The 15036-nt window shown below is 47.0% G+C and overlaps 1 protein-coding gene across 3 annotated transcripts in view; it reads right to left on the bottom strand.

Moving 5' to 3' along the window:
- Positions 1–13684: 13684 nt before the first annotated feature.
- The window catches only part of CENPE (centromere protein E), a 74516-nt gene continuing 73164 nt past the window's right edge, over positions 13685–15036 (bottom strand). For all 3 annotated transcript variants that reach the window (XM_083178993.1, XM_083179002.1, XM_083179009.1), the window contains one exon: positions 13685–13928. In XM_083178993.1, the coding sequence (XP_083035119.1) occupies positions 13825–13928 (104 nt within the window). In that variant the 3' untranslated portion in view covers positions 13685–13824. The remainder of the gene's footprint in view (positions 13929–15036) is intronic.

Below are 15036 nucleotides of genomic sequence, written 5' to 3'. Positions count from 1 at the left end.
ATGGTTGTAAATCAATTATTGAGGACCAGGACCACCATATTTATCTGAAGATCCCTGCCGCTGACCTGAACAGACTGACAGCTGGCCTGCCACATCGCTATGAGGAGGGTTGGAGGAAGTACACGGAGGATGAGAATAGAAAGAGCAGAGCTGGGGATGTGTGCACAGCCTGGAGTGTTCTGTGTTTCTGCATGCTGTAGTCTAATTCAGCGTGCGAGCAGCGCACGGCATGCCACACAGTGCACTGACCTCCAGAGCTGGTTACTGCTATCCCTGCAGCCTGCGTGCTCAGCCAGTCACTGAGCCGCAGGCTGCTATATCAAACACGATTGGACAGCTGAGCCGTCGCTCGGCTGTCCTCTACTTCTATATGGTTCCAGCGGCTGTCAATCTCAGGGAACCCGAGCAGAGCGCTCAGCGCAGCGCAATGACTGTGCCTGTCCCTGACAGACGCTGCCTGGCGCCCACCACAGACTACGCTGACGCTGCTCCTCCAAGCAGCGGCGGGGGTTGCCACACGGTGGTTACGCCAGTGGTTTCTACCTTTAGGAGGGGGGTTGTGGCTGGCTGTGCCGCCGGGTCTCTGCTGGTCCCCAATGCAGGGCCGGCAACAGAAATCTTGGTGCCCTGTACAATGATATTTCTGGGGCTCCCCACCTAATCCCAAATCCACACAACCCTCTTCTTCTGCATGAGCCTCATTTAACCTTTCGCTGCTCCAGATCCTGCTTTCAGGTGCGGATTTCTCTTATTCTCAGCCCTGCTGGTTTGGCTCCTGGCTGCTGCTTCCTGCTGGCTCCCGGCTGCTGACAGCCTGTCACCTTCACAAAAGAATGCCGAGCACTACCAGCAGGCAGGGCAGGTTGTTCGCAGAGTGCGGAACAGATGACCCGCGCATGCTCAGTAAAGGTACAGGAGCCAGAGACTGAAGTAACAGCACCAGCAGGGGGGGGGAGGGGGCTGTACGCACACACAGAGTAGATGGCTCTGCGCGCCGAATGGCACGGTGCACACACAGTAGACGGCAGTGGCACACGGTGAGTCAGTCAGACTCAGCCAAAAACAGATGGTGCACCGTAACGACGGGCCCCAAAGGTCACTGACAGGCCAACTAGTACAGGCAATGGCCATGCCAGGGCATGGAAACTCTGGGGCCCGTCAGATCTCTGGGGCCCATCACACTTGTCCCCCTTGACCCCCCCTGGCACCTGCCCTGCCCCAATGCTAAGGTCCCACTCCCAGCACCTGTACTATACAGTTGTCAGGCATTGGGCCCGGCACATGCGTAATACCAGGGACAATACTATGCATGTGCAAACATGTTTAAGCCAATACTGCCTACTCTCACGGAAGTTGTGGGAGACCATAGGCTTATATCCCAAAAATATTCTATTAATAAAAAGGAATCACAGCGGTACAGTCTTCTGCAGGGAAGCGGTCATCTATTAGAATGAACTTAGGTCTACAGTCATTAGGTCGACCCCACTAGGTCGACTGGCAGGAAGGTCGACCTGACTTAAGGTCGACATGGGCCAAGGTCGACATGACTTAAGGTCGAATTTGCATAAAGGTCGACATGAGGAAGGTCGACTGGTCATAAGGTCGACATGGGTTTTTCACTGTTTTTTGAGCCGACATGTGCCAACAGGCGGTATTTCATGCCCTACCATCCACTAGGGCGTGGTGGGAGAATAAAATAGTGTGCCGAGCGCAGCGAGGCACCGTGCCCGAAGCATTGCGAGCGAAGCGAGCGATGCGAGGGTCCGATTCTCATTGCCAACTGTGTCCATGTCGACTGTGTCGACATTCGGATAAAAAAACAGTGAAAAACCCATGTCGACCTTATGACCAGTCGACCTTCCTCATGTCGACCTTTATGCAAATTCGACCTTAAGTCATGTCGACCTTGGCCCATGTCGACCTTAAGTTAGGTCGACCTTCCTGCCAGTCGACCTAGTGGGGTCGACCTAATGACTGTAGACCTAAGTTCATTCTGACAGATGTACCGATTCCCTTCTGCAGGACCTCATACACATTTGTGCTCATAAGGTTACATACCCTAGCAGAATTTGTGATTTCTGGCCACTTGTCAGAGAATATGAATGATAACTCACAAACTTTTCTTTCACTCATGGTAAGTGGTTGGGTGAAGCCATTTATTGTCAAACAACTGTGTTTACTCTTCTTAAATCATAATGACAACAGAAACTACCCACATGACCCTGATATATATATATATATATATATATATATATATATATATATATATACAATACTCCAAATGGACAAAGGCAATTTTTATTCCATAGCCTGTCTACGTTTCGGGGGTCAAGCTTGACCCCCGAAACGTAGACAGGCTATGGAATAAAAATTCCTCCAGTTTCTTCACCAGCATCAAGCCTCTGAGTGCCTTTGTCCATTTGGAGTATTGTGTATGGATGTCTGTGTGTCGACACAGGTCATCGACTCATGGCAACAGAGCAAGCCACACGGAAACGCAGCTTATTTCAGTCCTGAGTGACAGGTCCTTCTCTTAGTATATGTGTATATATATATATATATATATATATATATATATATATATATATATATATATATATATATATATATAGGAACGTGGTATGACTTCTGCGCCTTCAGTGTATTAATAATCCCTCTTGGTTAATCAATATATGCGTACCATCAAATGAGTAGGAATTCTCATGTAGTGATATCTTGCTTTACACCGATCTCCTTCCCTCGCTTTCTCTCCTGTAGACGCGTCTCAAGAAGGCGTTCCAGGCATAGGGAAAGTCGATGGGGGAGTGTATTATTACAAATATTCACTTTAGGGTGACTCAATTAAATAATATTTATAAGTGCTAGTGCATGGAAAAATATATACTTGGTGAACAACGCCACCTAGTGGAATATTTAAAATGATCCACGTGCTGATCACCTCGTGAAAAAGGCTTTATAAAGGGTAAAAACCAGACAACTCACACTTGGAACATGTACATCCAGGTGTTATCCAATGGTTGTCGTCCCGATCCCTTAAAACCAAAAAAGTCTCCCAAAAATGGGAAAAGAATATAGCGTAATATTGCTTATAAACAATAAAACATTTATTTCAAAAAAGAGGTACAATAGTTAAAAGAAAACATGCATGAGTACAGTAAAAAATGGATGGACCCGTACATTGGCAAAAATAGATATAGCTCTTATCTGATTTATGATGCCAGTGGGGGATGGAGAGGTAATTTACCCAATCGGTTTCGTCCCTTCAAATCCTTATGGTGGGACTTCCTCAGGGGTTAGAGATATATAGATAGATAGATAGATAGATAGATAGCAGGGTCATTGAAACAATAAATTGTGATTTAAATATATTTGGGTGTGTTTTGTCAGATTTTGGAAAGGACATTTATGTAGATGAGGTTGCTATGGCAAGAGCGAGCTAGTTTGGCAGTTGGTCCAGCTGGTGCTCACAGCGGCAGATGACAGCTGTCCCATCCTCAAGACTAGACAAGGGCAGGATAGTGATCACTCTCCTTCCAGGCCCTGGTACCAATGACAGAGCCCTCCTATACAGACACTGGGAACTGGCTGGAAGGTATGCCCTAAGCAGGGGCTGGCTGGCAAGTTGGGGAGCAACACAAGCAAGTGACCCACCACCACTGGTTACTAATGGTAACCATAACTAATGGTTAGGGTTAAGCTGCAGCACATTAGAGTTTACTGTGGGAGGGAAGAGTGGGGGTAAGGCTGTTGGGAGGGATGGTTAGGATTAGGCTGCGGGAGGGATGGTCAGGGATTAGGCTGCAAGAGAGGAAGGGTCAGGGTTTAGGCTACAGGAGGGAAAGTCAGGGTTTAGACTTTGGGAGGGAAAGTCAGGGTTTAGACTTTGGGAGGGAAAGTCAGGGCTTAGGCTGCCGGAGGGAGGGTCAGGGCTTAGGCTGCCGGAGGGAGGGTCAGGGCTTAGGCTGCCGGAGGGAGGGTCAGGGTTTAGGCTTCAGGAGGGAAAGTCAGGGTTTAGGCTGCGGGAGGGAGGGTCAGGGTTTAGGCTGTGGGAGGGAAGATCAGGGTTTATGCTGTGGGAAGGATAGGCAGGGATTAGGCTGCAAGAGAGGAAGGGTCAGGGTTTAGGCTACAGGAGGGAAAGTCAGGGTTTAGACTGTGGGAGGGAGGGTCAGGGTTTAGGCTGCGGGAGGGAGGGTCAGGGTTTAGGCTGTGGGAGGGAAGTTCAGGGCTTGGTTTGCTGGCTTGAATGTTGGGGTTTTTCTGGAGGAAAGGATTAAGGTGTAGGCTGTGAGAGGAGATGGCGGGGTTTTGGTTAAGGCTGGGGGGGGGGGGGGTTAGATTAAGCAGCACACTCAGCCTTTCCTCCCTCTATCCCCAGCTGCACAGCATGACTTATGCACAACCCCTCAGACCCCTCCCCACTCTGTCACAGGTGATGCTTCCCTGCAGATGCCTTTTAAATCAGCTCCAGGCAGTAACCCCCGCCAGAGACCATCAGACCACCCCCAATCCCCCGCCAGCCACCATAGCGCAGCGTGCAGGTAATAGTAATAATGGTAGCCGCACAACCAGCCCCATCCTCGCCCACCTTGATGTGACTTGTGCCTCGGGAGCCTGGTGATGCGTGCAGGATGCCGGAGTCGGACGGCGCTGGCAGTGATGCACTGTCTGTACGGAGAAACTGCTGAGAGATGTAGGAAGGAGGGGAAGGAAGCACCTCACTTCGCATAGCGGGAGGAGGCAGAGCTCCTCAGCTTCCAGTTATATTGAAGCTGATCTGTATTTGGCAATACAGCAACTTCAGCCGCGGGTGGTATAGCTCAGCGGCCAGATAGCATCCTATGTCTGTCACTGAAATAAACACTGGCCTGGGGGGCATGTGGCACCCTGCCCCCCGGCCCAGCCCGCCTCTGGCCCTTAAGGTCCATACACACTGGGCGACTATGCCCAGCATGTATGCCCAGCATGTATGGACAGCGATGATAGCGTTCATCGCTGGGGTAAAGCCGCTCCGTGCATACACACTGAGTAGCTTTCCCCCTGCCCGGCGCCGCAATCCATCTTGTGAATCTGAGCTGTTCTTTTAACGTAGGTCTTCAATGCTCTAAAGACATCCAAATATTCTGTGATATAAGGATTAACTGCAGCAGATGGAACCACAATAGTCTGACAGAGGTGGAACGCTGAGACCAGCTTCGGCAGGAACTGCTATCGCGTTCTGAGCTCCGTTCTATCCTCATGAAAGATGAGGTATGGACTAGTTACATGACAAGGCTCCTAATTTTGGTACTCATCTAGCCGAGGCTAGGGCCAGTAGCACTACCGTCATCCATGTAAGGTATTTCATATCTATCGTTGACAGGGGTTCAAACCATGAGTTCAACACCACATCCAGATCCCACGGTGCCGTAGGCCGCTCAGATGGAGGTTGAATATAAAGAACACCTTAGAGAAAGGTCTGCATCATGGGTAGAGCAGCCAACTTCTTCTGGAAGAACACGGATAAGGCAGAAATCGGAACCTTTAGGGATCCGAGACACAGGCCGAAATCCAGACCCTCTGCAAAAACCGCAGGAAATGGTCCAGCATAAAATCTGCAGGTGGAAGCTTTGCCTTCTCACACCAGGATATTCTTCTCCAGATATATATATATATATATATATATATATGCAAAGAAACAGGAGACAAGCGCACAATGAGCGGTAAAATTCAATTCACTTTTATAAAATATATCAGCTCACGTACATGTAAGTTTAAAGATAACAGCTTGCCAGCATATCATAATAAAGAGCGGGTCGTCATCTCACACAAAACCACCGTAGCCGCAGAGCTCCCAGCGTCTCGTCGGTCCGATTTCCCGGCTCCACCAATGCGTCACAGCAGTAACTCGCCCAACCAGTTTCGTCGCTTATTGGACTTCGTCAGGGGGTGTAACAATTTGGACGACATCCTGATGAAAAGGCAGACAGGCCTTGAAACGTCACTGTTGATGTCCAATCTTCTTACAATGAACTTATAAAATGTTTTGCTATTTTCACTAAAATCCTTGGAGTGCCTCCTCTTTTTCCTTAAGCTCAAATTCAAGAGCCTAGGGGAATAACAGTATCTACTACAATTTCTGGGAAGGCACCAGGGTAGCTGCTCTTTCGTCCGGAGTGCCGAACGAACCAACTTGCTATATATCTTCTCACCTGGATTATTGTGGAAATCACTGTCATATCCAGGCCCTTCTGAGCTAAAATCTGCCGCTCAGCCTCTAAACTGTTAAATGAAGCCTTACTAAGTCCTGGTAGACAAACAGGCCTTGCTGAAGCAAATCTTTTCTTAGTGGTATAGGCCAAGGATCTTCAACCATCATGTCCAGAAGATCCGCATACCATGCCAGTCTGGGGCTACCAGAATGGCCTCCACTCCTTGGCTTGATTCTTTTTAGCACCTTTGGAATTAGGAAGGAATCAGAGGGATCAGATACACTAGTCGATAAAACCACTTAAAGCGCCTTGAGTCCTGTTGGAGAAAGTTTGCTATATAAATTAAACTTACTTACTTACCTTGCACAGCCTCCGCTTGAGTGTCCCTGGTTCTTGAGCAGTACCAGGAGAGTTTCTTATTGAACCTGGATGCCATCAAGTCTATCTGTGGACAGCCCCACTGATCGAATATCCAACCGGTCAGGCGGGATGCAGTCAATTTGCCGGCGGTCGGAATCCCGAAACTTTCTCCCTCCGTGGGTGTCCACGACACCCATAGAGGGAGAATAAAATAGCGTGCCGAGCGTAGCAAGGCACCGGGCCCGCTGCGTGGCGAGCGCAGCGAGCCCGCAAGGGGGGGTGCTCCACGTCCCCCCCATGTCGGGATTTCGGCGGTCGGGATTCCAGTGTCGGGATTCCGACCGCCGGCATTACATATCGGATCCGGTCAGGCACCATTCCCTGGGATGTAGATTGTGACGACTGGTGAAATACGCTCCTCAGTTGTCCACTTCAAGGCTAAATATGGCTGAGACTGCTGTTCTGTCTAAAAGAGTATCTTGGACACCTCCCTCAAGCAAGCTCTGCTCTTTGGTCCTCTCTGACGATATATATAGGCTACCGTTATCGCGTTGTCCGGCTGGACCTGGATTGCCTGATGTCGAAGTAAAGGAAAGGCTTGTATCAGCTGTCAACTCCAAAATGTTGATTGGTAACCAGGCTTCCAATGAGTTCCACTTGCCCTGGAACTGGACCCCTTGGGTTGCCTCACCCCTAACCATTCAGACTGGCATCCATCATAAGAATGATCCAATTGGGAATTCCAAAACTTCGGCCTGCAAGGAGGTTTTGGAGACTGCTGCCACAGTAGTGATATCCTCGCCTGAGGGGACAAACTTATGATCTTGTGCATCTGCAGGGGAGACCCTGACCACTTGCTCAAGATGTCTAGCTGAAAGGTTCTAGAACATTCCATACTGAGCAGCCTTGAAGGAGGCCACCATCTTGCCCAACAACCGGATACACAAATGGACAGATATCCGGCTTGGACGGAGCACCTCTCTAACCAAATTCTGAAGATCTGTTGCCTTCGTTGAGGGCAAGAACACTCTTTTTTTCCACAGTTTCCATACCTAGAAATTGGAGTAGCTGGGACAGAACCAGCTGGGACTTTGGTAGATTCAAGACCCAGCTGTGATGTGACAAGACCTGAATCGTGCAATTGAGCTTCTGTTTCACCCGAGCCTTTATCAAGAGGTTGTCCAGGTAGGGGACTATGTTGACTCCCTGAGTCCTTAGCAAGAACATCATCTCCGCCATGACCTTTGTGAATATAAGCGGGGCCGTAGACAGTCCGAACGGTAATGCCTGGAACTGGTAGAGTTCATCCTGGCGGGCTAATCTCAGATAAGCATGATGAGGAGGCCAAATGGGTATGTGAAGGTAAGCATCCTGAACTTCCAGCAAAGCCAGGAATTCACCTTCCTCCAATCCCGATATCACTGCTTTCAGTGATTTCATCTTGAATTTGAATACTTTCAGGTAAGGATTCAGAGATTTCAAATTCATGATTTGTTCCTCCCACGCCTTTCTCCCTAACTGGTCAAAGGGAAAGGTAGAAATAAACCTTTTAGAAACCAAAGATGGTTGACACAAGCATTAGGTCTATGTCGACAGTCAAAAGGTCTACATGGGGTTTTTCACTGTTTTTTGAGCCGACATGTGCTGACAGGCACATGCCCTACCATTCATTGGTGGGAGAATAAAATAGTGCCCGAAGCATGGCAAGCACAGCGAGCGATGCGGTGCACTTAATCCTGTGTCCATGTCGACATAAGGGGCAAAAAACAGTGAAAACCCCAAACCTTTTGACTGTCGGCCTAGACCATGTCGACCTAATGCTTGTGTTGACCTAATGACCGATCAACCTTGTCCCATGTCGACCTTGCAGTATGTTGACCCAACGGTGTAAAACTAATGACTGTCAACCATCCTTAGGTCGAATCAATGATCCCATACTATTTTTTCAGGGTTCATCCATGCAGCCGTAAAAGTGTCCTCTTAATCCTTTTGTTCAGGAAAATAAATAAAGCCCTCTTTTGGGATACAAAAAGGAGTCTCCCTCTATGGTGTTCACAAGCGGAAGGTCTAACACTGGGGTAGCCAACCCTAGTCCTCGAGAGCTACCAACAGTGCATGTTTTGCAGGTCTCCTCACAGAATCACAAGTGAGCTAATTAGCTCCATCTGTGTATCTTTTAAAATGTGTCAGTGATTAATGAGTGCATCTGCTAGGTTGTCTGGAAAATGTGAACTGTTGGTAGCTCTCGAGGGCTAGGGTTGGCTACCACTGGTCGAACATCTTCCTTATTAACCACAATTAAAGGCTCTGAGCCTTGTAGTTTGCTAGGCTGTGAGCAATGTTCCCTCTAATTTTACGAAGGCTTTGTGCAGAAAAAGATATTGGCTGTGCAACTTTGGAAGGAAATGTACATTTTTTTGCGTCACATAACGTATACAGGCCTAGGTTTCGAGTTTTGTTGAGTTAATAAAGCAATTTGAATGTTTACAGACTTCACACACCACACATATAGACTATAGCAGTGATTTTCAACCTTATTAAACTCGTTGCACACTAAAACAAGATTTTAACCTTTGTGCGCTCAGTTGTAATGTCTGTGCGCGGGCTCGGCGAGTTGTGTGCGCGCGCACACGCGCACAGCTTAGAGGGAACACTGGCTGTGAGTATATGCATCCTAGCGAACATGTCTGAATCAGACTGAGACTCCTCTAAGGGGTCTAACTCCTCATCATAATCCGAGGTAATAGTCGTGTTTACCCAGGGGTATTAGTAAAAGTATCCACTCTAGCTGAAAGGACTGAAAGTGTATTGTGAAGAAAAAAATTAAAAAAGTACTGAAAGTACAGTATATTTGCTACACATTTGCACCAACCTGAGAAAACACATTTTCCAGCATAGCCTTCATACTGCTGGCCCAGGAAGACTCCTTTGAATCTCCCTGAGAAATACCACTGAGTTGTGGTGTCATACACTGCTCACGTTACCTGTGAGACAGACCCAGGGGAAAACTTTGCACTGCAAATCATGCCTGTCAGTTTTTTCACCATCTTGGTAAAAGAACGGTTACCCACATGCACAGTTAACGTGTATATATATGGGGGGGGGGGGGGGGGGGGGGGGGCGGGCACTGAACATCCTCCCTGCGGGATGACCGCCCACATGTTGCACTGTGAACCTAACGGGGTCCCCGGATTAAACTCACCACAGATGTCTTCGGACTTATGCCAGGTGTGTGCTGTGTGCTCGCTGCAGCACAATGTCTGTGGTTACAACACCTCTCAGGACAGTGGCCCTGGAAGCAAGGAACAGCTCTGCATCTGAGGAGGCCAATGACTGACCCTACCCCTGGCTCCCACGAAGTAGGAATGCTGTTTAGTCCCAAACAGCAAACCCAAAATAATGAAGAAAAGCAAACTGAAGAAAAACTCTTGAGCTCAAGGAGTTTGCATTCTCTCCTGAGGGCTCATTTTCCTAAACTGACGTGTGGGCGGGGACATAGAGGGGAAGAGCTGAAGATCTTATGTGCCTGTCTCCCGCAGAGGTCCCTCTATTCCCCATTGTATAGAGACCCCAGTATACCATATGGATGATACAGAAAAACATTCGATGAGCGACCAAATGATTTTCATCCAGGCAGCCGCAAGCGAGAGGAAGTGTTTGTGTACACATCCTCTCAAATGCTAGTGAGGGGATTCGGCCAGCAGAGGAGCCAGGCATTCTGAGGGGGCATTTGATAGTTTGCGAGTATACGCATCCTAGCGAACAGGTCTGAACCAAACCCAAGTGTGAATTAACTAAGTGTCCAGAGGGGATCAAAATCAAAATAAACTGTACATAGTTGCAGCATAGGATTTATGTCTGGAAGGCCCTGCAACTAACAAAATAAACTTGATTGAGGGGTATAATTGAAGATGTGTGATTGAAAGGTATAATCCAAAACTGTGTGATTAAAACAAAACACCACGTTGGATGACTGGGAGCCTTAAGAAATATTTTAGGTTCCATCGGAAATTTAGTAGGAGTTCCAATCTTTTCTGTAGACAAGTCATAAATCAGCCATACATTAAGATGTATCTCATCCTGGTGGTGAAGTAAAGTGGAGCTATTCTCAGCCACATACCTGTACTCCATACTTGTAATTTTTCTGAAATACAGGTGCGAAAGTAGCAGGTACAAGGGTACTTCTGTATTATCTGGGCTCCCATGTTAAATGCACCCCATTTTTTCATACCCCTACTATCCAACTACGCATGGAGCTGATCTTATATAGTGTGGCGAGGGAACACAGTCTCATAAGAAAAACAGGAGCCCAGATATTACATAAGTACCGGTACAAGTATTGGATATTGTAAGGAAGAAGCTGAGTCCTCAGAGCTACTACCTATTTGATCTAGTACAGCTTGGTTGTAATACGGCCTACATACATGCCAATATTAAGGCATTTTCTAAGCGATTTTGCTTAGTTTGGCAAAGTCAAATGCCCTCACGTCGGTGTATGTGTGGGGGCTATATCGGCAGCAGTGCGCGTCCCCGCGCGTCTTTATCGCTGGCCGAGATTGATGGACAGTGCCCATCAATCTTGGCATCGGCAGGGTTCTCCCACAGGAGAACACTGGCGCTGTCTGCTCGCTTAGCACACAGAGCTGACAGCTCGCTCTGTGTGTGGGCTGTCAGCTCTGTGTGCTATGCGATAGCGGCGCAGCACAGCCCGACCTAGCATAGCTAGGTAGCCCTGCACACGTGTGTAGGGCCCATAAGAAAGATCAGAGAGGTGTTTGGACATGATCAAGAGAGGATATTAGACTTTCCGGTACTTGTGTAGTTTTAACGGCGCCAGTATGGCGCCGTGTGTCTGAGTCCCCTTGCGGAGCTCGCTTCGCTCGCCCACGCTGCAGGCTCGGTGGCTCGCTACGCTCGCAAGGCTATTTAAAATCAACTCCATGCCAACATGGATAGTGGGGGTATGAACTATCCATGTTGGCATGGAGTTAAGTTACTTTTTTAACATAGTTTGTGGCGAGCGTAGAACCCATGCTGGCGCCGTGAAACTACACAAGTACCGACTTTCCAACCTAATATACAGTGCAGCTATCAGAATCTGCGACACTTGGCTGCTAACACATTAGCAAATGCCGCTATATTAGACGCTGACAATGTAACTTCCTCCATGTTTCTAATGTCCTATCAAAAGGAGTATCACCAAATAGGTGTGCTATAGGAATGCTTGAAATATGATGCAGCTGTTGTAAAACTGATGTGTTAGAGGAGACAAAGAAAAATTACCTTAGTGATCCACTAGATCAGGCATGTCCAAACTATGGCCCTCCAGCTGTTGTGAAACTACAAGTCCCAGCATGCCTTGTCACAGTTTTGCTATTAGGGAATGCTAAAACTGTGACAAGGCATGCTGGAACGTGTAGTTTCACAACAGCTGGAGGGCCACCGTTTGGACATGCCTGCACTAGATGGTGGAACAATGTAAAGAACAAAATAGGAACTGTAACCCGATATAGGAATAAAAAATGCAGTAATAAAACTCATAACTTCACTGTGGTCCGTAAAGGCTTATGAAGCAGAAGTACAAAACAGGGGAAAGTCTTAAAACAGTGTATCTGCACAGATGTAAAACGTAGAATCTGATGACCCTTACCAAAAATAACAGGTATTTCTTAGAAAATCTTGTGCAGCCAAAAGTCAAGCCTAGACCTCAAAAGGTTGCAAGTTAGTTATGCGAATTCTTCTCCTCTTTTAAATACTCTAGGGCAGGCATGTCCAAACTATGACCCTCCAGCTTTTGTGAAACTACACATCCCAGCATGCAATAGTTTCAGCTTTCCCCAATAGCAAAACTGTGGCAAGGTATGATGGGCCTTGTAGTTTCACAACATTTGGAGGGCCATAGTCTGTACAATGTACATGCCTGCTCTAGGGTCTTCCCAACTCTGCATCCATGTGATTTGCTGAATTCCCCGTCAACACTTGGTGTACACAAAGTACAGCGTCCCCCGACCACTGCAAAGATGTTGCAGAAGAAAATGTTACCTATAGGTAGACACTCTGTCCGTGTAAGGGGGATATGTAACGTGTCTCCTGCTGTAATCAATTAAAAACCCCTCTATGGGGGAAATTTACTATGATGGGAGTTCTATTTCACAAGGGATGTTGCTATAGGCAATTCACAGCCCAGAGAGACCTCCTCACTACCAATAACTCATCCCAAAGCTTCAGTGTCACGGAGGCGAGTAAGCGTCTCTGGTGGGCGGGCGCGCAAGCTTTAGTCTTACCTTTGCTCTGGTCACTGTATTCCATACGGGTGTGGGACAACGGATAGGCAGTAAAAAGGTCGACATGGTGTTTTCCCACATTTTTTGTTCCAAATGTCAGTCGACATGTAGCACCACGTACGCTCGGCACACTACTTTATTCTCCTACCACGCCCTAGTGGATGGTAGGGCATGAAATACCACCTGTTGGCACATGCCTGCTCCAAAAAAAAAAAATAAAAAAAAAGAAGAAGTGAAAAACCCCATGTTGACCCGTTGTCTGGACACCATACGCAAATACCCATTTACTGGAAAAAGCTCCCTTGCAAAGCTTCAGCCACGCACTGAAAACCCACCTTTTCAAAGCAAACCCTTCCACTGCATAGCCGAATCTTGAGCACCCCCCCCCCCCCCCAGACGACGACTCTTGTTCATTTACTGCCATCAGGTCACCTTCTGCTTGCTCATGCCTCATATCAGTAACCCCCCTTCCACACAGACTGTAAGCTCCTTGGAGCTCGACCCCCTTGACCCCTGTTCAATCTTATCGCAAACTTTAATTACAGCTCTTTCCTAATTCACAACCATCTATAGCCAAATCTCTCCCAAGAGCGGTCTGCCCATATTATAATGCCAAGTACTCTTGCTTCCTTACATCGCAGCTGTATTGTGCACTGAAAGTGATGTTCCACTACCGGTTACCCAGTTTTAGTTTTTCATTTAATTACACCTGGTGTTCCCTGTATTGTTCTAATATGTGCTGTATGTACAGTGTAACACAAGTATAATATATATAGTATTTGACCACACATGGCATATTAACCAATTTCTAGATTCATAGAAGTAGACATACAAAGCTGATCACATGCATTAAACTATAAATATATTCCACTTTATTACAATATATAGAACATAAAACACCTACATATATACAGCACATAAATTGGTCAAGTTGATTAAAAAAAAAGACTAATAAAAATGGTTGCCTGAGGTCATGTATAAAAAGGTGTTCAAGAAGTTTTACACTCATTTGCATCTTCCTTTTTTTCAGCTTGATCCCACCAATTAATTTCTTTTGTTGTTTCAGAAGTCGCTTTTGCGTACACGTCTACATCTGGAAGAGGGAAAGATAATTTGTATAAATATGCTGATTACAAGCATCAAAATTCCTCACACAAGCAGACAGTGGACCTCAGCTCCCCAGAACACGGCAAGATATTTTGGGCACCATACTACAGTGAAGAAAAAAAAAAACACCCACACCATCGTCAAAACAAAGACCTTGTTACAGTCACCAGTTCAGATACACTGTAATGGTCCATACACACTGGGCGATTATGCCCATCGCTGGGGGGAAAGTTGCTCAGTACATACACCGAGCAGCTCTCCCCCTGCCTGGTGCTGTCAGAGGGGGCAGACTGCTTTGCATAGTGCAGCGCTATGCAAAGCCACTCATCTGCTGGTAATACAGGCAGACGAACGGCTTTCCCGGCAATGATGTGGGAGCACATATCACTGCTTATCGCCGGACACACTGGGTGCGTTTGAGCTGAAAGTCACCTCAAAAACACCAAGTTTGAGCGGCTTTCAGCTCAAAATCGCCCAGGGTGTATGGGCCGTAAGTGTTTGGACTCCAGCTCAGAATTGAATTTTGCAATAGAAAGTACCACCTCTTACATTAGTTTATAAAAAGAGATTACTGGGAGTCCCCACTTCTGAGAAACAGTCCCAGGTGTCAATGCACCAGCTCTATGACCACAAATGAGGTAGCTCAAAATGAATTGCAAGCTGACAGATTCTAAAGTGCTTTGAGCTAGGTTGGCAAAATCATCTCTCAAGTGAAGTGAGGTAGTGTCTGTATGGAATGTTGACATTTCCTAGCATAAGGATACACTGGCAACTGTTCCTTGGAATTGTGTGTTTGACAAGTTGAACTATAGCTTTTCCTAATTTTGTTTATAGATGTAGAACACAGGTTCTTAAAGTCAGTCTTCGGGACCCCACAGAGTGCATGTTTTGCAGGTCACAAGTGAAATAAGCTCCACATGTGGATCTTTTAAAATGTGTGTCAGTCTGTAATGCGTGCACGTCTGGTGACCTGGAAAACGTCAACTGTGTGGGGTCCCGAGGACAGAGTTTGAGAACCACTGATCTAGAATACAAAATATATATTACAGTAACAGGCTCTTAACACAAAACTGAGCAAAATCACATAAAGGTTT

Source organism: Crinia signifera, chromosome 1 (assembly GCF_055691185.1).
Source record: "Crinia signifera chromosome 1, ASM5569118v1, whole genome shotgun sequence".
Lineage (NCBI taxonomy): Eukaryota > Metazoa > Chordata > Amphibia > Anura > Myobatrachidae > Crinia > Crinia signifera.
This window is presented reverse-complemented; position numbering and strand designations above follow the sequence as displayed.